The 23,895-nt window shown below is 42.3% G+C and overlaps 2 protein-coding genes across 3 annotated transcripts in view; one reads left to right on the top strand and one right to left on the bottom strand.

Annotated features, from left to right (window-relative positions):
- The window catches only part of C3H8orf88 (chromosome 3 C8orf88 homolog), a 31,275-nt gene extending 24,300 nt beyond the window's left edge, over positions 1 to 6,975 (top strand). The window contains exons 5-6 of the mRNA XM_066266517.1: positions 2,995 to 3,101; positions 5,218 to 6,975. Of these exons, the coding sequence (XP_066122614.1) occupies positions 2,995 to 3,101; positions 5,218 to 5,259 (149 nt within the window). The 3' untranslated portion in view covers positions 5,260 to 6,975. The remainder of the gene's footprint in view (positions 1 to 2,994; positions 3,102 to 5,217) is intronic.
- Positions 6,976 to 7,434: 459 nt separating this feature from the next.
- The window catches only part of NECAB1 (N-terminal EF-hand calcium binding protein 1), a 111,076-nt gene continuing 94,615 nt past the window's right edge, over positions 7,435 to 23,895 (bottom strand). Inside the window, exons 10-13 of one of the 2 annotated variants that reach the window (XM_066266515.1) lie at positions 20,506 to 20,618; positions 15,355 to 15,432; positions 13,506 to 13,597; positions 7,435 to 8,934 (exon numbers count right to left, since the gene is read on the bottom strand). In XM_066266515.1, the coding sequence (XP_066122612.1) occupies positions 8,906 to 8,934; positions 13,506 to 13,597; positions 15,355 to 15,432; positions 20,506 to 20,618 (312 nt within the window). In that variant the 3' untranslated portion in view covers positions 7,435 to 8,905. The remainder of the gene's footprint in view (positions 8,935 to 13,505; positions 13,598 to 15,354; positions 15,433 to 20,505; positions 20,619 to 23,895) is intronic. The other variant, XM_066266516.1, reaches the window with a different exon arrangement.

The following is a 23,895-nucleotide window of genomic DNA, read 5'->3' as shown; positions in this document are numbered from 1 at the left end:
TCATCACTTTGCATATTCTGTGCCAATTCTTTCTGGTCTGCAAAGTATTTGTTGAGAAATCAGTTTCACTCTTATGGGAGTTCCCTTGTAAATAACTCACTGTTCTTCTCTTCTGTTCTTATAATCTCTCTTTGTCCTTAACCTTTGGCATTTTAATTGTGATATGCCTTGGGGTAGGCTACTTTGGGTTTATCTTGTTTGGAACTCTCTGTGAATCCTGGACTTTCACGTCTATTTCCTTCAGGTTAGGGAAGTTTTCAGTCATTATTTCTTCAAATAAGTTTCCATTCTCTTTGTCCTTTCCTTCTCAGACTCCTATCATGAAAAACTTATTGCACTTCATGTCATCCTAGTAGTCCCTTAAACAATCCTATTTTAAATTGTTTTTTGTTATTGATGTTATAATTGGGTGTTTTTCATGACTTTGTCTTCTAAATACAATAAGTAATTCAATTCAGTGCTTCATCTAACTGTCAGTAATGCCATCTAATTTATTCTTCATTTCAATTACTGTGTTTTTCCGTTCTGTTTCTTTTTCCCCCCGCTTTTTATGTTTTCTATCTCTTTGTTGAATTTCTGAGTTCATCTACTCTTTTCCAAAGTTGATTGAGCATCCTTATAACCAGCATTTTAAACTGTGTATCTGGTAGATTGATTCTTTCCATTTCATTTTGTTCTTTATTCTGGAGTTTTGTCCTGTTCTTTCATTAGGGACATGTTTCTTTGTCTCCCATGTTTCTTTGACTGATTCCCTGCGTGTGTTTCTGTGTATTAGGTAGATCTGCAGTGTCTCCAGGTCTTGACAGAGTGGCCTTACGTAGTAGGTGTCCTATAGGGTCCAGTCATGCAGTTTCCCTGGTCACTAGATTCAGGTCCTCCAGAGGTATCTTCTGTGTGGTGTGTGTGATCCCCCCCCCCCGTTATTGTATTTGGTCTTTGATTGCTGGTGACACACCAGTGAGTGGAATTGACCCTCAGGCTGACTGGTAGTAAGGGCCAGCTGCAGCAACAAGGACAAGTTGTTGAGTAGAGGCTGACTCCACAGAGTGGCAGTTGATTGTGGCTCAAGTGCTGGCTGAAGTGACCCTTCTGATGTGTTATTTGCACTGCTGGATGGATGGGGCTCTGCTGTGGTCTAAAGCCGGCCACATCAGCTGTCATTTGTGCCAGGCCTGGGGCTGCTTTGCAAAAGCTTCAACGTGACACGAGGTTGGTTGTGGCTTGTCCTGGGGTGAGGGCGCTTAGGAGAGGTTACACTGTGAACCGAGGCCAGCTGCCACTTGTGCTGGACTTTGGATGCTTTAGGGAACTATAACGTGAGCTGAGGCTGGTAATGGCTTGTGTTGTTTGTGGATCTTTGAGAGAGTCTGCAGCACAAGGCTACTGCAGCCAGCAATCATCTGAGGTTTGCAGGTTTGGGGGAAAGTCCACAGCATAAACCCAGGCAAGCTGCTGGTGGGGAGGAACCTCTGGAATAGCCTGGGGCCAAGGAACTGAATTGGGTGGGGTGGGGTCTCAGGGAGTCTCCGGGCAGGGTGAATGATGTTCAGCAGATTGATGGAGAACACAGTTTGGATGACCCCCTGTGTAGGGTCAGCGGGTGGGAGTAGAGTTCCACAAAGTGTCAGTGGTGCCACTGGTGCTCTTGTTCCTGGAGTGTTGCCCTCACCTTGATGTTAGTCAATTTAGTCCCACCACATATGTCCCTGGCATGTTTTAAGACATTGGCCATGCATTCCAGCTTAGAGCGAGTGAGCGTGTCTGTGTGGAGCAGTGCCTCGTTCTCCAACAGCCTCTGTCTATCTTGGATGCATTCCCACTGTTTTTCTCACATTAAGCGCTCTGTCCCAATTAGTACGCTCCACTGCTGACAACACTTGCAAGTCGTAGGTCCCCTGTTTGCCCAGAACTTTTGTCTAGCTTGGCTATGAATGGAAGTTCCCGAGATCCCCTCATTGAATTTAATCATTTTCTAGAATAGCTCACAGAACTTAAACACTTAACCACTTTACCAGCTTCTTATATAATAAGCAATATGATAAAGGATACATTTGACCAGCCAAATGAAGAGATACAATAGGCAAGGTCTGGAAGGTCACCAAGTGTAAGAGCTCTGTCCCTGTGGAGTTGGGTTGCCACATCCTCCCGGTCTGTGGGTGTGTTAAACCCCGGATGTTCTATGTGCCCTGTTTTTTTTGGCATTTTATAAGGACTTCATCATATAGGCACAATCAGTCATTAACTCCATTTCTAGTCCCTTCCCTTTGACAGGGAGTGGGGGACATGGCCCTGGCTGAATATTCTAATCATGGCCAGGTCTTTCTGGTGACCAGCCCCCACCCAGGAGCCCACCATAAATCATCTGGTTAGAATAAAAGACACTTCTATCCCCCAGGAAACGCCAAGGAACTCTAAGTCTGGTAGCACTCTAACGGTGTTGCTCCACTGTTTCTGGCCCAGATCTATCTTTGTGAGACTTTCTAATGAGATATGTGCAGACACTGGGTTCATTGTTGCTTGAAGATGGGGATCCTGTCTGGACCCTGTTCACCAGTACCTATCACAGCTCCGGATACACAGTAGGGGTGTAGTCAGTGTTTCTTGAATTTATTTTGATTGTATTGAAATTTTAGTACAATACAACGATTAGATAGGCTTATTAGGGTTCCCTTTTGGCAGGATCTGACTTGCCCAGTAGGTGGTACTGCTGTCATACTTCACAATACTAGGTCACTTTGGTCAGCTTGGATAATATCCCAAAAGAAGCCATGCATTACCAACTTTCTGAAACCGTCCATTTTCCCTTGGTTATTAGACTGCCTCTTGTAAAGGGGAAATTGGAAACAAGCTTCCTCTCCGCCCCCTTTGTGCATAGACGCTACTCATTTTATAAAATAATGGACAGATAAGGGACATCCAGAAAGCATTGGGCCAAAAAGTGACCTGGGAGAGCTCTGTGTCTCATAACCTTACTTTGGTGGTGGCTGTCTACAGAGAGAATTAAATACAGCAGAGATTTCCTGTTGAAGCTTTCAAGTGTTTCCATCTGCAGGAAGAAACCAGACTTTCTGCCTGATCATCCCATTGTACTTAAAAAACCAGTAAGTAGTTTTCTAATTTTGTATAGCTTTAATTTGAAAATGTTTGTCTTTAATACTCTCATTGTATTTTCTCTCGATTTTTAGTTCTCATAGAGACACATAATTCAGGAAAGTACATAAATGTAAATGTATAGTATAGGCAATTACTGTAAGTACATTAATTACCACTCAAGTGAATACATAGAATGAAACGTGTATTTTAAGAAAAAATATTTTATTGAAAGGTCATGAAAAGAGTGTGCCCTAGTTTCATATAAAAGTTCTATTGGTTTGTTTTCCAAATAAATTCTATAATCCAACTGGGGTTGATTTTGTTGCATAAAGTGAGGTGGAGTGTTTGTTTCCTATTCACGGGTCTCCTCCATCTAGCACATTTATTGAGAGGCCGTCCTCTGCCCTTTTGTGGCAGTGTTCATCGTTTGTTTCTGGGCCCTCTATTCTGCTCATTTAGTCTTCATTAGTGCACTTACTCTTTTTCAGCACGACTCTGCTCTTCTCAGCCTCTTATATTTCTCTGTCACGTCATCAGATTCTATCAAATTGAGTGCACAGGAGAAATAAATGTATCTTTTAGGGTGTTGGTGGCCTGGGTATGAGTTTTGGCATCAGGCTTGGGTTACTCTGTGCACTTACCTTTCTGCGCCTCAGGTTTGCAGTTACAGATGAGGACAGTAATCTCCGCTTATTAGGAGTAAACTCCAGCAAGGTATGAAAGTGCTGGTTATGGTGCTAATCTCTCATCATTCAGTCAGTGAATGCTGATTTTCATCCTCTATGGTCTTTACTTCCGTAGAAGTGAAGGACTTTTATTAGAGTTTGCATAAACACTATAAGGGAAGAATAAAAAGAAGAAATGCCTGACCTGTGGTGGCGCAGTGGGATAAAGCGTCGACCTGGAACACTGAGGTTGCTGGTTCGAAACCTTGGGCTTGCCTGGTCAAGGCACATATGGGAGTTGATGCTTCCTGCTCCTCCCCCTTCTCTCTCTCTCTCCCCTCTCTCTAAAAATCAATAAATAAAATATTTAAAAAAAAATTTTTTTAAAAAAAGAAGAAGAAAAGCAAGTGGGATTCCATTGAGACAAGCTCAGAATGTAGGTCTGCTGAGTGTGGCTTTCTGAGATGCAGGCCACCTCCTATGATCTCATCGTTCTGGGATTTCTCACTATTTGGACTTCACAGCCTCTTTTTTCTTAAATACAATTTTTAAAACTTTAACTTGCTAATAATATATATTAACATTTCTTTATTTAAACTCCCTAACTTGCACACCTCAAGCTAATATTTAACTTTTTGTTTATTATTTTTAATTTATTTTAGCAAGAGAGACAGACAAACAGGGACAGACAGACAGGAGGGAAGAGAGATGAGAAGCATCAATTTGTAGTTGCAGCATGTTAGTTGTTCATTGTTTGCTTTCTCCTATGTGCCTTTACTGGGGCTCCAGCCAAGCTATTGACCCCTTGCTCAAGCCTGCGACCTTGGGTTCCGAGCCTAGGTCTTCATCATCCCAGGCTGATGCTGAGTCTACCCATTGTGCCGCCACGTGGCCCGGCATTACAATTAAAGGAGGAATTTAAATTCTTTTTTTTTCATATTGATAATACCTCGCACAGAGGAATATTTAGTAGAAAAATGTCCTTAGTGATGCTTAAATTTTCCTACCTGCTCAGGGATCGTAAGAACATATGATCTTTGGTCTATAAGAATAAATCTTAAATTTCAATGCTTTATAAAATAGTTACTTTTTTGATTGTAGACTTTCTATCTCTAATATTTTATTTTTTAAATAAAATTGGGCATACTTATTATTTTTAACAATCATACATTAGAATTGAATTTAATTTTCATATATTTGTTAATAACATTTAAAAAAAATTAAGTACCGCAAGGAGAGAACAATAGTTTTGGAATACAATTAATATATTTAGAAAGGAATTACATATATTTTGATAAACACAGAAGAATTATTTTGTTATTTCACAAATTCCAGTTACTTTCAAAGTTTCTATAGTAACATGCATTTAGCTCTGAAAACACTCAGAAGGTCACAGTATTTGGTTGGCTAAACAAATTAGTAAAAACTGTATTCAGTAACTTTTTCTTCTATATTACAGGAAAACAACCAAAGTTTTAAGGAGCATTATAAGAACAGATGAATTTGAAGATGAAGAGTTATTTATTTTCTGTTTTGGACACCTGCAAATGAAGTGGATCTAGTAACAATAACGTAATGGACGGTGGCAATTCAGTTTACCTTTAGTATCGACAGTTGTATATGTGGTTACCCCTAATAAGAGAGCGAGATATTTTTACCTATAAAGAATTTTCTGATCAGTTTTAGCTTTGCAGGTATTTCCTAAATAAATTGGGTAGAAACACTCACAAGTAAACGTGGTTAGTGTCGTGGGAAGACTGAGTATCATTTGCGTGCTCCTTCCAGTTTATTGTTTTTCATCGCTTGTAATAATGGAATGGAAATGTAAGCTGTACAGATTCTCAGATACATAATTTATAAAAGGTTTTTTTTTTATTCATTTTTTAGAGAGGAGAGAGAAAGAAAGGAGAGAGGGGGAGGAGCAGGAAGCATCAATTCCCATATATGCCTTGACCAGGAAAGCCCAGGGTTAGAACCAGTGACCTCAGTGTTCCAGATTGACACTTTATCCACTGCACCACCACAGGCCAGGCGAGGTTCTCAAATATAAAGTATTTATTGGCTGTGATGAATATATGGCATACAGTTTCTTGTGGCTAAAGTAGTTTTTGTTTCATTTCTCACTGATTTCAGACCAGTGTTTGAAAGAATCGTTCCAATCTCTGTGAGGCTGAAATGAGTCAGGCTGTTGCATGCCGAGTTCTCAGTGATGCGAGGGAGATTATTTACTAGAGTTTTCTTTTCAAATATATGCTTGCTCTCTATGTTTTGAATAGCATTGTCTGGGATTCATAATTCCCAGCAAAGATTGACAGTTTGGAAACAGTGGTAATGCATGGAACTGGAGGTGAAGAATTTTGCTACCAGTGTCATTAATCAGACCCCACAAAGTATTTGCAAAACACATTGTCATTTTAAAGAGAAATATTTTAGGCATTTGCAAATAATTTAGGTACATTAAGATCCAATTCTGTAATTTCTAATGACAAGAACATATATAGATGAAGAATTTGGGGGCTTAAACTTTTAGCTTCCAAAACATTGAAACAATCTCTTGGAATTTGTCAGCCTGGATATTACTATTTCTAGAAAATGTTTCTTCCAGCACAGTGCCAAAAATATCACTGATATAAAGGTAAGTAAGTATAAACTCTCCTTACTTCTATTCCCTCAGATTCTCTCATCCTCGGTTCTATTGGAAGGCATCCTAGGCCGTTACTGGCCCGGAAGTCTATGTTAAATTGAATTCTGAACTCCTAAAACCAGGACCTTTCTGTTCACTGGCCTTTGGGCTCGATATTCAGAATCGAGCTTTAAGTCTCATGGTAGATTTCCCATCTTGGTACATTAGTACCCTGCTTTTCATTACTTTGTTTCCCCCAAAAGTACATTGTGTTTTAAATAGAAAAGACTTCATTAACCATAAATTTATCAGTTACTTTGAAATTATATATTTATACCTAGGGGCGATATTTCTGCCCTACTATTTTCCCTTTGTGTTATAGGTCCCAGTATATTTGTGTGTGTGAATACTCACAGATGTTCTCTCACACAGACATATATACATGTAGAAGAGCTGGGGTCAGAATTGCTATTATGACTATATTGGTTTGCTTTATTATTTGCCTACTCTCAAGGTCTCATGATTCTAGTTACAAAAGTACGATACAAACTATTCCAATGTGGAATCTGAAGAGCCCTCCACATGGCGTGGTTACTAAGGGCAAAACCTCTCAGTCACACTGCCGTGTTCCCTGGGAAACCGCCTCGTCCCCAAGGAATCTGGGTGCACTTCTGAATCTGATGCTGAAATGGACTGGACAGGAAAACGTTGTTACTGGCTGTAACTGTCTTTTTGAAAGCAGAGTCTGTAAGTCAGCAGCCGCCAAGGTTTCTGGCTTTGACCCTTCCTCCCTGTATTTAATCAGAGCAGAGACTGTTTTGTTATCTCTGTGCCTTTGTACACGTGTGCAGTTTGGATAAACATTGTACATGTCCCTTCATGTTCTTCACTTGGTATATAATTAAAAGTTGAGCCAGTTAATTCATAGTGTTTCTCTTCTTTGGAAATGAACCAAGACACACACATGTGTTTACAGATACATGTTTATGTATGGGCACGTGTGTTATGTCAAAATGTATTACCTAAGTTTAGTGGATCCTATGAAAAAATTATTTTATCTGAATTGAATGAGGAGTGAGGGTATACACTGGTATTGATAAAAGTTAGTATGCCACAGATATTGTAGGTCAAATTTTATATTTTAAAATATTGGTCCAGGCTTCCTTCTTTTCTGGGTTTTCTAACACATATTAAAAAAAGAAGAAGAAAGGAAAAAAAAACAGGAAAAACTTACCTTACAGTTTCTTCCTGGAAAACTGGTGGTTTCAAAGGAATTTGGACTAGAGGATAACATAGTACCAATTTCTGTGTGCACGGTGTTTTCATTGGCTGCCTGCGTCACCAGAAGAGATGCTACTATTAGAAATAGTAACTTCATGGCGTGAGCAGCACAGTGTGCAGTCGTCCTTGTTCTGGTGGAGCTTGGGTGGTGGTCCTTCTAGTGTTGAAACCAGAAAAGGTATGTCTGTCTGGGACCTTTTATATTGTATTATTTCCCTACACTTTGTGTCTGTGCTATCTTTGTTCTTTGTTTGCTATTTAAAAATTTTGTTTTTAAATTATTTTGAAATACAACTATTTTGCATAAGAAAAAGTTAGCCTCTGGATTATATGCTTGAACTGGATTTTCTCAAAGAAAACTGTCCACTTTCCTTCCTTGATTTGTTTAACTCACACCCAAGGAATTCTGATGCTCATAGATGATATACTGCTTTCACATTAACAAATGTACCTTTCACAGAACTGTTCACTTGTGAAAAACCAGATTATAATCTGAAAAATAGAGATTCTGTAGGTTACAGTTAATGCTGGTTGTGCAAAGGTTTTTGTTAACTCTTTTATTTAGCCGAACAACAGAAACATTGTCTTACAGTTCTAGAGACTAGAAGTCCAAGGTCAGGGAGCAGGCAGGTTGGTGTCTCCCAAGGCCTCTCTCCTCGGGTGCAGGTGGCTGCCTTCAGTGTCCTCGTGTGACCTTTGCCCTGTGCACCTGATTCTTGCCATCTCTCTCTGCATCAGGGACACCAGTTGTATTGGATAATGTATTCACTTTTAAAATAAGATAAGTGAATAGTCATAGGAGTAGGCATTATATGAGAAAAATTTCACAGGAAATCAGTTACTCAAAAGTCGCAAAACACTGATTTAACCTTTAAGGTTTATGACAAATTTACAATTCTGTTCTATGAAGGAATATTCTAAAAGTTCTCCTTTTAAATGTTTTCTATCAGTTTCTCTTTTACAATTTTGTTCCTTTAAGTCTACACTCTTGAGATATTAGAATTTTATGATTAAAAGGTTTTGAGTTACGTATAGCAAAACAGCAAATGTTGAGAGTAACAGTGAACTTTGAAAATTGAGTTAAATTTCACAAGAAAGATAAATTTACATAATACATTTAAGAAGAGTGTATATCTTAGAATTAATATATGGAAAGTACATAGTAAATACAGAGAATTTTCTAGTTCACATTTTGATTGACATGCATTTTGCACTTAGAACATAAAGAGAACATCTGGAAAAGTTAGTTGTTGTTCAGGATCCACCATGACGCTGAAAAGAGAAAAATAGTTTTTTAAATGATGACAATACCTGCCAGGGCTAAGTTCAAGGTACAAGTCACTCAAAGAGATCATTTCCCCAACTTCAGTCTGCACAGTCTCTTTTCTTTTCTTTTTTTAAAGTAAGAGTAGGGGAGATATACAGACAGACTCCTGCATGCTCTCTGACAAAAATCAATCTGGCAACCTGTCTGGGGCCTGAAGCTCTGCCCATTGGAGGCTGCTGGCAAATGAGCTATTTTTAGCACCTTGAGGTGGAGACTCCATGGAGCCTGGGACCAATTTGCTTGAGTCTATTGATCCATGGCTACAGGAGGGGGGGGGGAGAGAGAGAGAGAGAGAGAGAGAGAATGAATACAGGTGGGGGAGGGATGGAGAAGCATATGGTTGCCTCTCCTGTGTGCCCTGACCGGGAATCAAACCCAGGACTTTGCACGTTGTGTCGATGCTCCACTGCTAAACTAACCGGCCAGGACCCAGTCTGCACAGTTTCTAACCTTTCTTAGTCCTAATCACTGACTGTTTGAGCCTTGACTGAACTCTTCCTGGGCAGCTGATGTTTGCACTGTACCTTTGGTGCCTGGTCATAGCCTGACTGAGAATTTTTGTTATATGAGAATAGAGTTTGTCTTGGCAATGAGATTATAAATGCTCTGTAGATAAAATCATGTTCTTGTTTTAATCTACCCAGTATAGGCCAGTATTTTGCAAATATACTTACATACTGATTTATGAAAGATTGGATATAAGTGGGGGTGTTCTAAATAATACTTTTTTAGCATATCTGCATTGTGAAATTGGAAATGTTTTCCCCAGTGAATATAATTTATCCCAAAGACAAACCTATGGCCAAGAAGGAAGAATGCTAGAATGCTTTGAGAAACAGACAAATGAAAAGGATTAAAATTTATTTTCAAAGCTGTTTAATACTCTTGCTGACAACAGGATTGTATTTTCCTGGGTGTGCTCTTTCCCTCAACCACAGGCCTTTTTCCTCTGCCCGGGGCTAGTCTGCAACACAAGCTAAAGTCTCCTGCCCCTTCCATCTGGGTGACTAATGATGCCTAATGGGCTGCTGCCTCATCTGAGTGATGTCTGTGTTTCAGAGATCATAGCAATATCTCTTGTAGTTTTATATCTGGATGCTGGCTGGTTTAGTTGCCTTATTTCTTAAGTTCTGTCTTAGGTAAACTACTTAGAAACCTAAAGAAAACAATCTTATTAGAAATCATAATTTGTGAGTTAACTTAGAAGTACAAAAGTATTCTGTATTTCTAAATGAATAGCTTTCTTTTCTTTCATATTTTTATTTTAGGTTTAACTGTGTGCAGCTAAGATATTTTTAATCATTTTTTAATCTTTAGTCTTGAAATGTCTATAATACTCAAAATGCACAAAATTAGTAATTAAAAATACTAGAAGTCATAATATCATTAAAACCATAAGTAATTTTTATAAGCTAATTCCAGGTTTTTGTCCAGGGAGGTATGCTATAAAACTTTTACTTTAGAATAGAGTAAGATGTTCTGATAGGTATTAAAATGTTTGTGAGATAGATTTAAGAAATTGTGTTCAAAATCAGGCCTAACTTTTCTTTCTGTTGTGTCAAAATCCAGTGGTCATTGTTGACATTAGATGTAATATAAAAATTAATGCAAATAAGGTTAATAATTAAAAGGTCTTATGTTGTATTGAATTCGGGCTTTGAGAAGAGAAATGACTGCATATAAAGCACTCAATCTTTCTAAAGCAGAAAACATCTCGAGAGACAGAGAAATAAAATGTGTGTGCTCACCACACTGAGAGTGTACAAGTGCATCCAAGATGATGAAGCTGAGTTGGGCCAGAAGAACCTACAGGTTACTATCAACATCCTGTTCTTGCCACAGCACTTTCCCTGCAGCTCATTAACCCCCCTGTCTACTTTATTCTCGTTTAGTGTCTCTGGTCCTGGTCTGACTCCAGATGCCAATAAGAACACATGTTTCCTTTCCTTTGACTTCACTGAACCTGTGGCTTCAAGGTTGGAGAGTGAAGCTGGGTATGATGACCAACACAAATGACAAGTGTCAGGACTTGTGGGAAATTTTTTGACCGAAGACCAAGGTGTTTATGGTGATAATCAGAGCACTTCATCTTTGCGTTTTTGAGGACGTAGGCTCTCCTGTGCCATGCAATGCGCTAGTACTGTGCTGAGTGGAGGTGTGAGGTAAATGTGGTGGAGGCCTGCTTCTTGTACTCTGCGCACAAAGCCTGCAGCAGTAATATTCACAGATGTTATTTGTGTCCTGGTTCTTTTCATGGATAGCACATTTCAAGTCTGGTATAAATAGGTAAGCGAAAACTTTTCGGATGAAGTCAAGGCAATCACTGAAATTTGTTTCTGAATAACCTGTGCCACCACACTCACCTGTTACTTTACCGTGCTGTGTGCATCCTAATTTAAGCTGCATGAGTCACGAGACATTTCCACCATATTCATGGCTTTCTTATTTGAGGATTAAATCTGAGGTGTACAGTAAGAGACACACTTGTCCTTATGATCTTGATTTGGTGCCTGACTAGACTTAAGCTGAGACCGTAAGAGTCAGCCTGTGTCCTCACCTAGCGTTAATTCCAGATTTTACTTGTTCACTTCTTATTAATTCCTGAATCCATCAAAATCTATCCTGATTTTAAAATTCCTATCACTTGATTAAAACTGTTCTCTTGAACAAGTGACCTCTTTCAAACCAATTTTCAGTCTCATGCTCTTCCGGTGTGCTCTGCCCCCTGGCCTGGGGAGCACAAGGACCTTGCCTTTTTTTTTTTTTTTTTTTTTTTTTGGTATTTTCCTGAAGCTGGAAACGAGGAGGCAGTCAGACAAACTCCCGCATGCGCCTGACCGGGATCCACCTGGCATGCCCACCAGGGGGCGATGCTCTGCCCATCTGGGGCATCGCTCTGTTGCAACCAGAGTCATTCTAGCGCCTGAGGCAGAGGCCATAGAGCCATCCTTAGCACCCGGGCCAACTTTGCTCCAATGGAGCCTTGGCTGCAGGAGGGGAAGAGGGAGACAGAGAGGAGAGGGGAAGGGATAGAGAAGCAGATGGGCGCCTCTTCTGTGTGCCCTGGCCGGGAATCGAACCCGGGACTCCTGCACGCCAGGCCGACGCTCTGCCACTGAGCCAACTGGCCAGGGCCAAGGACCTTGCCTTTTAATCAAACTGTCCTGGTGTCCGTATGTTCTGGTCTGATTCTTCTGCCTCTGCTCAGGCTCCTAATATAGGAGGCTTTTCCCTCCCAAGCTTTTCAATAAAGGCATCTCTCCAGGTTTTTGTTAGGTATTTTGTTCTTACCTACATACACACTTTCTCAGAATTCCCAGGCTCCTGCCGGGGTCTCACTGTGGCTAACTCGTGAAAATCGTTATCTGCAAGGGAATTAAGTCTTTTGGTGGCTCCTGGTATAGGTGCTGCTTTTTCCTGCCCTAGAGACTGTTGCCCTACCTGAGCAATCTCCTCCCCAGCACACACCTTGTCCTTCCTGCCACGGTTATACTGAAGAGTACTGTGCCTCTCAAAGCCCATTAATGATCCCATATTACTATAAGAAGAAAGTTCAAACTCATGATGACCTTTGCAACTTCATTTCCTACTGGTTTCCTCTCCACAAGGACCCACCACAGCTATCTGCCTCACTCAGACCTTTGCACCAATTTAGCCAAGCACATTTAACGTTTCTTGCCTTTGTCCACATCTACAATTTGACCCTACCAAGTACCTTCTCTATTTTATCCAAATCTCATCTCAAAATGTCCAACCAAGGATACCTCCTCCTTAAACACGTTAAAGAAGCAATTCCTGCTCTAAGTCCACACAGCACATTATGACTGACAGTAGCTGCTGCATGAGCCCTGAGCTGGATCCTCCCTGCAGACACCTGTTTCCTACCAAACAGAAAGCACGTGAGGCATAGGGACTGCTTTTGTACTTTTACTCCCTCAAGCTCCAACAGTTTTGCTCAGAAGTGGAGCTCAACCAGCGCTGACCTAAGGGCTGAGCCCCGGTAACCCCCGAGCCAGCAAATGTCAACACTCAGCAGACACATGCTTAGTCAGCAACTTAGTGGATGGGCAGATGAAGACCTGAGCTGGGTTCTCAATTATCTGAATCTTAACTAGGCCAGACGTCATAGACAACCTCAGTTCAAAATGTTCTTTCTCTTTTCCCCAGTTACAAGTAATAATTTAACAGCTATTATAATAAGAATATTCCTAATAATTCTAATCTCTAGTCTATAGGTCACTTATTTCTAATTTTTTTAATATACTAAATTATATTGTGGTAAAGCATTTGAATTTAAAAAATCATATATATGCTTCAAGTTTTTAAAATTTTTGACCAAGTGGCTAATATTAAGTTTAATATAGCCAGAAATACAAATTGGGTCAACTAAAGTCTAAAGGCAATGGAATAAATATTGATTTCATTTCTCCCGACTCAAATTTGAAAATATACAACAAAGAAGCAATAAAGAGAGCACCATGGGGCGTACATGCTTCCCCAACACCAGGATAGTTACCTGGAACTAGCATAGTAGATGTGAGTTCTGGGGTCTCCAAGAAATCCACATTACTTCTTTGGAACATCTTGCTGTAATTCGTCTGCAGGTGGCTGTGTAAATAGTTACAGGTTAAGCATTTGCATTTTTATTACTATCTTCCTAAGCAGAGATCATCAGAATTCACAGTCAAGATGACAAGATTTTAGATGATTTAAATGAAGTGCCTGAAGACAGATTTCTTTTTATAGGTACTTAGCCTTAAAAAAAAACAAAACACCAAAACTAAAAAGACTTAGTAGTAATTTAACAATTGTAATCAGAAAATTTTTTTTAGAAGATTTTAAAAAATAGGAGAACTTTAATTCTCTACAGAAATGAAACAAAAGGAGATATACTTTAATTTCAGCAAGAAGCTAAAACGGAAGAATATCGAATATCTTGGCCGTCAGGATGTTTAAAAAACAGGATAGCTAAGAAGAGGGACTGTAGCTCTTCCATCCCTAGAGAGTAAAAGGGACAACCACCAACTTCACAGAGGAGACTGGGAGCACAGAGTCGGGAGTTGCTTTGAGGCCCCCTTCTCTCTGAAGGCCCATGAGGGTCATTATTCCTTAAAATAGCCACAGAAATAGAACTTTTAGGGGAAATATGTGTCATGTACACTTCTAGGTATTCCATTGCTTCCATCACCACATTCAACATAAATATGGACTTAATAGGAGAGCTGTGGGATTTGTGCCACTGAAACCAATGAGAACTATTTATATAACCTTGGAATAACAAATTTTCATCCAATTTTTGTAATTATACACTTTTTTTACATATGAGCAATTATTTTAATTTTAAGAAGTTGATTTTTTGTTTAACTTTATTGAGGAACAATTGACAAATATAGTTATATATACAGTATTCAACATGTACAATGTGATGATTTGATATACATGTACATTTGTGAAATGATTATCAAGAGAAATTAATTTATTTTTATTCTTTTCCAAACAATGTCATAAATTTCCGCTTTATTTTCAGTATTTAAGGACATTTAGAAAAGTTAAGCTGTGATGACTTTAACAATTATGTCAACTTTTGTTGTAAAATAAAGTAATAAACACATAGCTTAGGAAGAATTAGAGCAGGGGTCTCAAACTCGCGGCCCGCTGAACAATTTTGTGCGGCCCGCAGACTAATCCACGAAGTTCAAAATATTTTGGATAAAATTAAGTAAGCCTAGGGGCCTACTTGTATTTTTCATTTCTCTAGCATCCTAGCTAGATATTAGCTTAGTTAATAGCAGTTGTGATACGAACTACAGTTTCTGGTCATTTTGTGACACTGAGTAAACTGCATATACGATTGTGCTTGTACTGATTTTTTTTGTTTTCAACTGCAGTGAGAAAAGTGTTGCGTAACAGTTGCCTTTTGTAGACCTAGTGCGGCCCGCTGAACGGCTGTGATCTTGCTCTGCGGCCCACATGCTGAGTTGAGTTTGAGACCCCTGAATTAGAGTGTAAACCTTTTCTTGTCCCTGTCTGCACCCTAAGTGCCCCCCATGTGCCCTAGACATCTGTGACTTATATCTAGATTTTCTTACATGAGAGCATCAGTAAAATGGTAACAGTTAAAAGTGAGACCATTACTAAGAGTTTCTGTGATCCAAGAGGGAAGTGGTTTCTAATCCATGAAACAAATTCCTAAAAGATAGGGCTTTTAAAAAATAATCAAATAGGCCAGGTTTTAAAGGTGAAGTAAAGGAAATGGAGCTTTCCCTATAGCTCCTAACCTCATCACACACACTCCACCTCCCTGGCAAGATAAACAAACATAAATGAATGAATAAACTATTAAATGAAAGCATCTCATAACTTACCTATTCCACACACTACTGTTCTCCCAGAACTCATAAATCATATAGCGAGATTCATTTGAAAGCTTCTGTATAGAAATACTGAAGTGGAAAAGATAAGGTAAATTAACCACAGGAAAATAAAGACAAGAAGCAAACTGATTTTCCTAACTGCCTCTCTATGTGGCATGCAACTGTCTCTCCACTCTATAGGGAACACCTGTGTGCCCACCAGAAACTACAGCTCTGTCGAATTGGTACTTTGATGTCTGTTTGACAACTTTTAGTTTTCTGATTTAGCATCATGAAGACTGTCTCAGTACATTATAAACATCACAACTACACCTTTTGTGACATTTCATTCATTCATTTAAAAAGATTTATTATCTAGTTCTGGCCAGTTAGCTCCGTGGTAGAGTGTTGGCCCAGTGTGTGGATGTCCTGGGTTTGATTCCCCATCAGGACACACAGGAGAAGCAACCATCTGCTTCTCCACCCCCCTTCTCTCTATCTTCCCCTCCTTCAGCCATGGCTGGACTGGTTCAAGTGCATTGGCCCTGGGTGCTGAGGATGGCCCCATGGAGCCTCCACCTCAGGCACTGAAAATAGCTCGGTTGCAAGCATGGCCCCAGATGAGCAGGTCATTGGCCCCAGATAGGGGTTGCCAGGTGGATCCTAGTTGGGGTGTTTGCAGAAGTCTGTATCTCCCCTCCTCTCAACTTGGAAAAGAAGAAGAAAAAAATATTATCTGTCATTTCAGGGTTCAGAAATGTGAGTGCAGACCACTGCCCTGGCCCTCGAGTGGGGCTCTTTGGAGGGTCCAGCCAACCTTAGGTCTCTCGCCTAATTTTTGGCCTTGCCTTTCTCTGTGACTGACAGCTTTAGTTTGGGGTCTTGCCCAAGTCCTCTGGACCACACTGCTGCTTACTGGGTTTTCAGGGCCTGGGCCCTCTCCTCCTTTCTCTCTTGTGCACACACTTACTTCTCAACTTTCTGTCCAGATCATTTTTGAGAGTCCACATTCTGGCTGTAACTGTACTTTTGAAAATTGCTTTTCCAGTTCAGGAAAAACGTGTTTGTTCCTTCCAGCCCTTTGACCAGCTGAGTGTCTAAACGCCCATATGACATATTGGGAGGAGTAAGGAGAGGGTTGCAGAAAAGCCAGGTTGAAGTGAAGACTAGATTTAGCCCTGCAGCACTGGGAGCCACCGAGGATTTAAATAGGGTGTGTGTATGTGGAGGGGGAGGGTGTCAAGTTAGAGCTGTATTTACAAAGTTCTTTTGACCACAGGGTGAGGCATTGATGGGGAGCAGTCATAGGGAGCAGGGAGAAGCTAGAGGTACAGAGACAGCTGAGGTGAGAGATGGTGACGTTCAAGTTCAGGTAGAAAGGAAGGAGGAGGGGATGGATTCACAAACTTGAGAGTGGGACACAAAGATGAAGATGCCTTTTAACAAGTAATTCCACAAACCCAGCTTATTCAGTCTAACTTCACAAATATTCAGATTAAAAATCAAAATGAGAGGCTAGAAAAGAAGAATATTGATTTCCTAGAACAGTGGTTGGCAAACTCATTAGTCAACAGAGCCAAATATCAACAGTACAATGATTGAAATTTCTTTTGAGAGCCAAATTTTTTAAACTTAAACTATATAGGTAAGTACACTCCTTATCGAGGTAGTGCCTGCACATGGTATTTTGTGGAACAGCCACACTCAAGGGGCCAAAGAGCTGCATGTGGCTTGTGAGCTGCAGTTTGCTGACCAGGATCCTAGAGAATAACAAACATAGTGCAACAGTCAAGCTAAATGCAAAGTTAGGTTTCCTAAGTGTGACAAGCAGGTGGTGGTAACTGCACACGAATTTTAATACTTTTTTTGTGTGTGGCTGTTTGCCTGTAACTAGTGTTTTCATAGGGTTGTTCAGTTGTTTGTCTAGTTTGTTATATCAAGGTTGGATATAGCAAATATTGTTATTAGGTCAATATCAGATGTTTTTGGGAGAAAAGTTTAAAATAGAATCAAAGAAATTGAAATAAAACATTTTCTAATCCTGGAGTTCATGGACAGGCTTCTTTTTTAGGGGGTAAGGGAAAGTCCTAGAAATAAGCTACAAATTAATGTGCACATCTACTTTTTCCTGGGAAGAGAACCCACAACTTATATCATAGTCTCAAAAGATCTATAATCTCCAATGTAACCTGACAATATGACAGAGAAATCTTAATCCTTGACTTTTTTTTTTTTTTTTTTAGTATAAAGTTTAAAATACTTAGCATAGCACTTCAGGATCTTCATGTTCTACCTTCTAAAAATGAATTCATTTGTGCTTACTTATTAAATAAAAACCCATTTGTCTTCTATCTAAACCTGCCATATTCCAGCTAGCCATAAGATTACAAGAAATTCACAACATTTTAGCGTAGTTCTCAAGCCTCTTAAGGACTGGAGAAGATACCATGGTACGATACAGTCATGGTCTGAAGTGTGGCCCGGTCACTTATTAGCTCTGTCACACTGGCCCCATTACTTAGCCTTGGTTCTTCATGTGTTAATGCAGTGATGGTAATGGTACTAACTAGGATAAGATGAGGCATTGCATGTAGAATGCTTATCCCTGGACTTGGCACCCACGTGAGAGTGTGTTTAGATAACTAATTACCCAATGGCTAAAAACAAACAACAACTAAAACCAGCAGTCTCACTGGGGGAGTCATTATGAAACCTAAGCTTGACTATGGTGTCAAAGCTGAAGAGCAAGACCAAAGCGAGAGGAACAGAGAAGAAAACGCTGAGGGAAACAAGCATATCTGTGGCAGCAAGGAGCAGCAGCAAAAGCACAACAATAACAACCATCACAGCTTATTGTTACAGTGCACGCCACCGACAACGGTGATGATTCCTGACACGCATGCCCTGCTCCAGGCCCTGGCCCAAGCATCATCTGTGAATTAAGTCATTATGCCTTCCCAATCACACTTGGGGTCATGTGGCAGACATCCCAACTGTTACCCCCTTTCTAACAGAACCCTGCCTTGTTCTGTTAGTAATATATCCAATGTACCAATCAGTGCTGGACTGAGACAGACCTCACAGTCTCACTCCTTTTCGCTGGACAATGGTTCCCTCACCTCCCCTGAGCCAAGAATGACCGTCTGACTTGGGTTGGACCAATGGGAGGCAGGGACCATGCTGGGAGCAGGTACTTCTGGGCAATGTCTGTACCATGAGGCTCAGATGTGAGTTGGTGCTGCTCCCTCTCTTTCTTCATGACCATCAACCCTGATCAGATGGCAGAGCTGGACTAGGCCAGGTTTTCTCTCAAAGGGACATGGGTGTTTTCAGTTAGGAGTGAAACTGACCCATAGGTAGCAACATTTAAGGACATTATTGTTACAAATGAAAAGATGGCACTGGGATAGTGAGAGAACTTAATTATGAATATTTTTTTTTTTTTTAGTGAGAGAGAGACAAACAGGGACAGACAGACAGGAAGGGAAAGAGATGAGAAGCATCAGTTCTTTGTTGTGGTACCTTAGTTGTTCATTGATTGCTTTCTCATATGTGCCTTGACTGGGGGGCTACAGCAGAGTGAGTGACTCCTTGCTCAAGCCAACAACCTTGGGCTTCAAGCTAATGACCTTTGGGCTCAAGCCAGCAACCTGGGGTCATGCTTCCACACTCAAGCTAGTGACCCCACACTCAAGTCAGATGAGCCCACACTCAAGCAGGACAAGCCTGTACTCAAGCCAGTGACCTTGGGGTTTCAAACCTGGGTCTTCAGCATCTCAGGCCAATGCTTTATCCACTGTTCCACCACCTGGTCAGGCTATTTATGAATAATTTCTAGAAATATTTCTGTCAGCAACTGTTAAAGGCCTAGGGCTTGTATGATTAGCTTTCAATTGTTTGCAAATAGCATTATGTGGCTTACTTCTCAGCTGTTAACTATGACTCTACTAACACAAACATCCTCAGTCTTCCTCCTCCAAGTGTTTGTACTTCCTGTGACACTTATCACCCGCTTGCAGACAGTGGGACAGGACAGGAGTAGATGTAGTGGGGATCCAGCTCATGGCTCCCGGGCTTCAGTGGACAGGGCACTGGGCTGAGCATTCAGTGAATCCTTACCACCACTGCGTGAGGTTTTGATGAGGAAACTGAGGTTTAGGGACAGTAAGGCTTTTTCTCAAAACCACAAAGTGAGGACAATCCATGTTTAATACCAGAGCCAGTATTCTGGAGGGGAAGCACCCTGCTGGGTATAAACCCCAGGGAATTGATTCCTGCAGGAGCTGAACTGCTCAGAGACACACAGTATGTTTCTAGATGTGTGCTGAATGCTTGCCTAAAACAATATTTGAAGGGTATTATAAAATGCAGTTGAAAGAAACTCCCAAGGGTGAGGTGACTTGGTTGTGGCAGCTTTCCAGAACGGGTGAGCTGGGCACTGGGGCTGGGGCTGCCGTCGGTGGGTATTTCTGGGAAGCAGAGTGGCCAGGTCGAAGGGCCACCTGCTGGAAAGCTGGTGGGCTCTGGGGACAGGGACTCAGTGAGGGATGACTCAACAGCTCTGTGACCCCTGCATCTTTTGGGGAGGGGTGGACACAGGGTCAGCATATACATCTAGCATTTGATAAGATAGTTGTTGGGGTTCCTGTAGCTTTCTGATTAAGGGAATTCTGTGACCATTGTTTCTGGAAAATCACTGTAGTAGCTGCCTATGGGACCACTTGGAGATGCTGAACACCACTCCCTGAGATTAGCCTGAGCTGCTTGCATGGTCTGAGCCATGAGACAAGCTTTCCTCTCCTGCTGATGACCAGGGTCTACAGTCAGGATTTGGAGGTTGTGTGCTACTACAGTGGCTGAGATGGTCATTGGTCCCAGGGCTGGCCGCCTGGGGAGCAGCAGACCCAGAAGCCCTGGATTGGGGCTCATGACCACAGATGACGTCACATCAGAGTCTGAGCTGCCTGGATGCCAAGGAGGCGTGTGTGTGTGTTATGTGGGGTCGGGGTGTATTTAGCCTATTTAAACCCTGTCTTAAACTGTTCTTTCCATTTTATTTTCCTTGGGGCCCTAACACAAAATCCACAGGGAGTCCAAGGATGAACAAGGAGGCAGCCAGTTAGTCCTCAAATGCATCCGCAGGGGTTGAGTGTCCCCACTCACCGCAAACACCCACTCTGGGTGGCTGTGCTCTCCACGTAGAGTTTCAGAGCCACCTGGAACCTGGCTGCGTCCTCTGAGTTCACGGTCAGCTGCCGCTGCACCAGCAGGACCTGCTGTGGGGACAGGGACATCACTAACAAACCTGCGACCCTCCCATCTCTCCCCAACAAGCAAACAACACTTTTCTACAATGGGAACAGGAGAGGCCATGACTCACCCCAGTGACACACGGCATGAGCACCATGACACAGGCGGATAGTTTTCTCATCTCTGGTCACAGTCGCTAGAGAGAGGCCTTTGTCTGCGATGTGCTCCCCTTCTAGAGCAGTGGTTCTCCCACAGAGTCACCAAGGCATCTTAGAATTGCATTTCTACCAGAATCTCAGGATGTGGGGATGAAGTGACTGATGTGCAGTGGGGCTCGGCTCACAGGGGGACAGGGTACAGCCCCGGCTTCTCCCGGGAATACGTTGTGATACTTGAGGTACTATGAGTATCGTGACAAAAATCCCAGCTTCAGAAGGTCATGTGCTCACTGGTGTATTTCCACAGGCACAGTGACCATCACGGGCCTCAAACACGTTAACCCCTGGTAGCAGGGAGCCTGTTCACGGGTCACACGGGATCGGGTACCAGCTGCTGCTTGTAACATCTCACCATGGAGACCCCTGCCTTTGCCTCTTGGAGTGCTGTGCTCTTAAGATCAGGCTTGTCTGCAAGGGTTGGGAGTAAGCTGTACACACAGCTCACATGGTCTCTCCATTGCTAGGTATGCAGCTGGACTGTCACCGCAATAACCTGTAATTTAGTGATGAGGTCCCAGCAGCAGAACATTAGAGTGAGACCTTCACGAAGGATGTGCCGCTTCCCCCTTCCTTTTTTTGTTGGTTGGATAAAGAGCCTCCTCACCAGTGGCAGAGACACAGTTTACTGGGAAAGACATTTTTATTGTATTTGAATTATTCTCCATTTGATGTATATTTCCATAGTAATAATGTCTTAGCAAGTACCTTAATGAGTCCAGTAATTTAATTGAGCCCTGTTTCAATTTCCCTTCAGGCTCAGGGATCAAGGCTAAGGTCACCAGTAACTAATCAGCTTGAAGAATGACTCTCCCAAGACCTGGTTTTGATATCAATAACAAAGAGTGCAAGTTCATCTCCGTACAATAATGTGACAATGCCCTTGAGACAGAAATCTGCAGACTTCTTGATTGGGTATTGTGGTTTAACAATGACTCAGATGATTCCCATGGGCTCTCCTACTGGGGATAAACATACCCCCTCTCCCATCATAATTCTTTTAGTCTGAAGGCAGTTATTTATGATGCCGAGGGGCAGACTGCAGATAGGACCAGAGTCCTTCACTACTTTCACACCATTCAGCTTCTTCTGTCAAGACCTGGGTTCTATTTCTTGTCCCTGGGCTGGTCTACCTTGCTTTTGCCAAGAGAATGTGGCAGGAGTGTGTGCAGGTTTCAGTTTAGGGCTGCAGGGCCTCATGACTTCCCACTCTCTCTCTCGGATCCCAGGACGGGTGCATGAACACGCCCTGCATGAGCAGGACTCCGCAGAATCCTCGTGTGAAGGGCCAAACAGGACACGTTTTAGGCTGTGCATGTCAGCCATAGACAATAAACAAACAGGTGGGTGTGTCTGGGTTCCAATATAACTTTACAGATAAAAACAGGAAGTGGGCTTTTGGCTAGAGAGTTAGAGACCACCTGCAGCAAAGCTGAGGCCCCAGATGTGTGAGAAAGCCCAGTCTAGGCCAGCAGAGCTGACAGCAGATTCCTCAAGGAGGCCAGCTGAGACCATAACACTGCCAGCTGAGACCATAACACCCCCAGCTGAGACCGTAATGCCCCCAGCTAGGACTGTAACACCTGCAACTGATTCCACCCTAAGGAGCCTACCTGCAGAACATGGTCAAACCATCAGACTCTGGGTCATTTGTTATACAGCAAGGCTAACTGATTCATTCCCTTATCTACACAGATGTGAACAGGATTTGGAAAAATGAAATTTACTTTGCAACCCAGACTGGGCATGTTGTTCCCCTCCCTTCCTCAGACATTTACACAAATAAGTCAGTTTATGGGTCCCAGGTAATCAATCGGCCTCTATTTTATGACTGTAGTGACAAGTGGAGCTTCTTGAATCTTGGGTAATTAAAGATAAACTTTTTGAGGTCTAGAGACAGTCTTTAAATCTGTGCTGGCTGGTTAGGCTGTAGACTGTGCAGGATGGGAGCCATGGGGATGCAGCCCTATAGTGCTATGAAAAAGTTTTAACCCCACATCTTCAGCTAGCTAGCTCAATAACTGCTTTGTTAGCTTCTGGACTCCCTGCTTCCTCCTGCTTGTGGCTGCACAATAGCTAAGACGAAAAAAGTCTCCATACTTTGTGACAGTTAACTTGTTTAATCAGGTCCCTGCAAAGGATCTATAAAAACCCCTAACTCTGTAAGCTCGGGGTTCAGACCTCTGGGTGTTAACCCATCTGGTCCTGCTAGCATAATAAACTGGACTGGTTCTCTCTGCTATCCTGAGTGCTGCTTAGTCTTTTCTGTCAGGTGAGATTTTTTGCAACATTTGGTTTCCTGACCAGGAAATCCAACAACGCTGGCTCATTGTGCCACCGGTTAGGGGCTGGGGGAAAGCGAATAGCACAACCGTGCCAGGAGAACAAAACAGTGCACCTCCCGCCCATGTAGATAGGACCTCCTTCTTGGGAGACTCGCAGCTGCCTGCGCACCGCTGACTCCACTGGACTTGAAGGGGGGGGGGCACACGAACCCACCAGCATTGCATTGGAAAGGTAAAGTCCTGGGACCCAGCCCAGAGTCAGGCCCGTCTACAGATGGAAAGGGAGACTGATCACCTCCCGAGGTCTCTAGGAACAGAGACCCTAGGTAGGGATCTCTGGGATAGGGAGAGAATGTAATAGCCTCGTGTGTGCGCATGCATGTGGAGCTTGGAGGCTTGCGCTTGAGTTTCCAGGTTGTGGCTCCACAGTGAAAGCTACAGAGTCCAAGTGGGCCCCAACCTGCGGTTCATGGCAACCTCCAGGGGTCTCCAAACTTTTTACACAGGGAGCCAGTTCACTCTCCCTCAGACCGTTGGAGGGCTGCCGCATACAGTGCTCCTCTCACTGACCACCAATGAAAGAGGTGCCCCTTCCGGAAGTGTGGCAGGGGCCAGATAAATGGCCTCAGGGGGCCACATGCGGCCCGCGGGCCGTAGTTTGGGGATGCCTGTATAATAAAGCTTAGGGCAGTATCAAGCAGTGCTTGATCTGAGTCAGGGGTTTATACCGACCTGCCAGTTGCTAAGAGGCACCTAAGCTCCCACAAGGGACATGGCCAGGTGGGCATCTGATTGGTTCCTGA

This window comes from Saccopteryx bilineata, chromosome 3, assembly GCF_036850765.1.
Source record: "Saccopteryx bilineata isolate mSacBil1 chromosome 3, mSacBil1_pri_phased_curated, whole genome shotgun sequence".
Classification (NCBI taxonomy): Eukaryota; Metazoa; Chordata; class Mammalia; order Chiroptera; family Emballonuridae; genus Saccopteryx; species Saccopteryx bilineata.
This window is presented reverse-complemented; position numbering and strand designations above follow the sequence as displayed.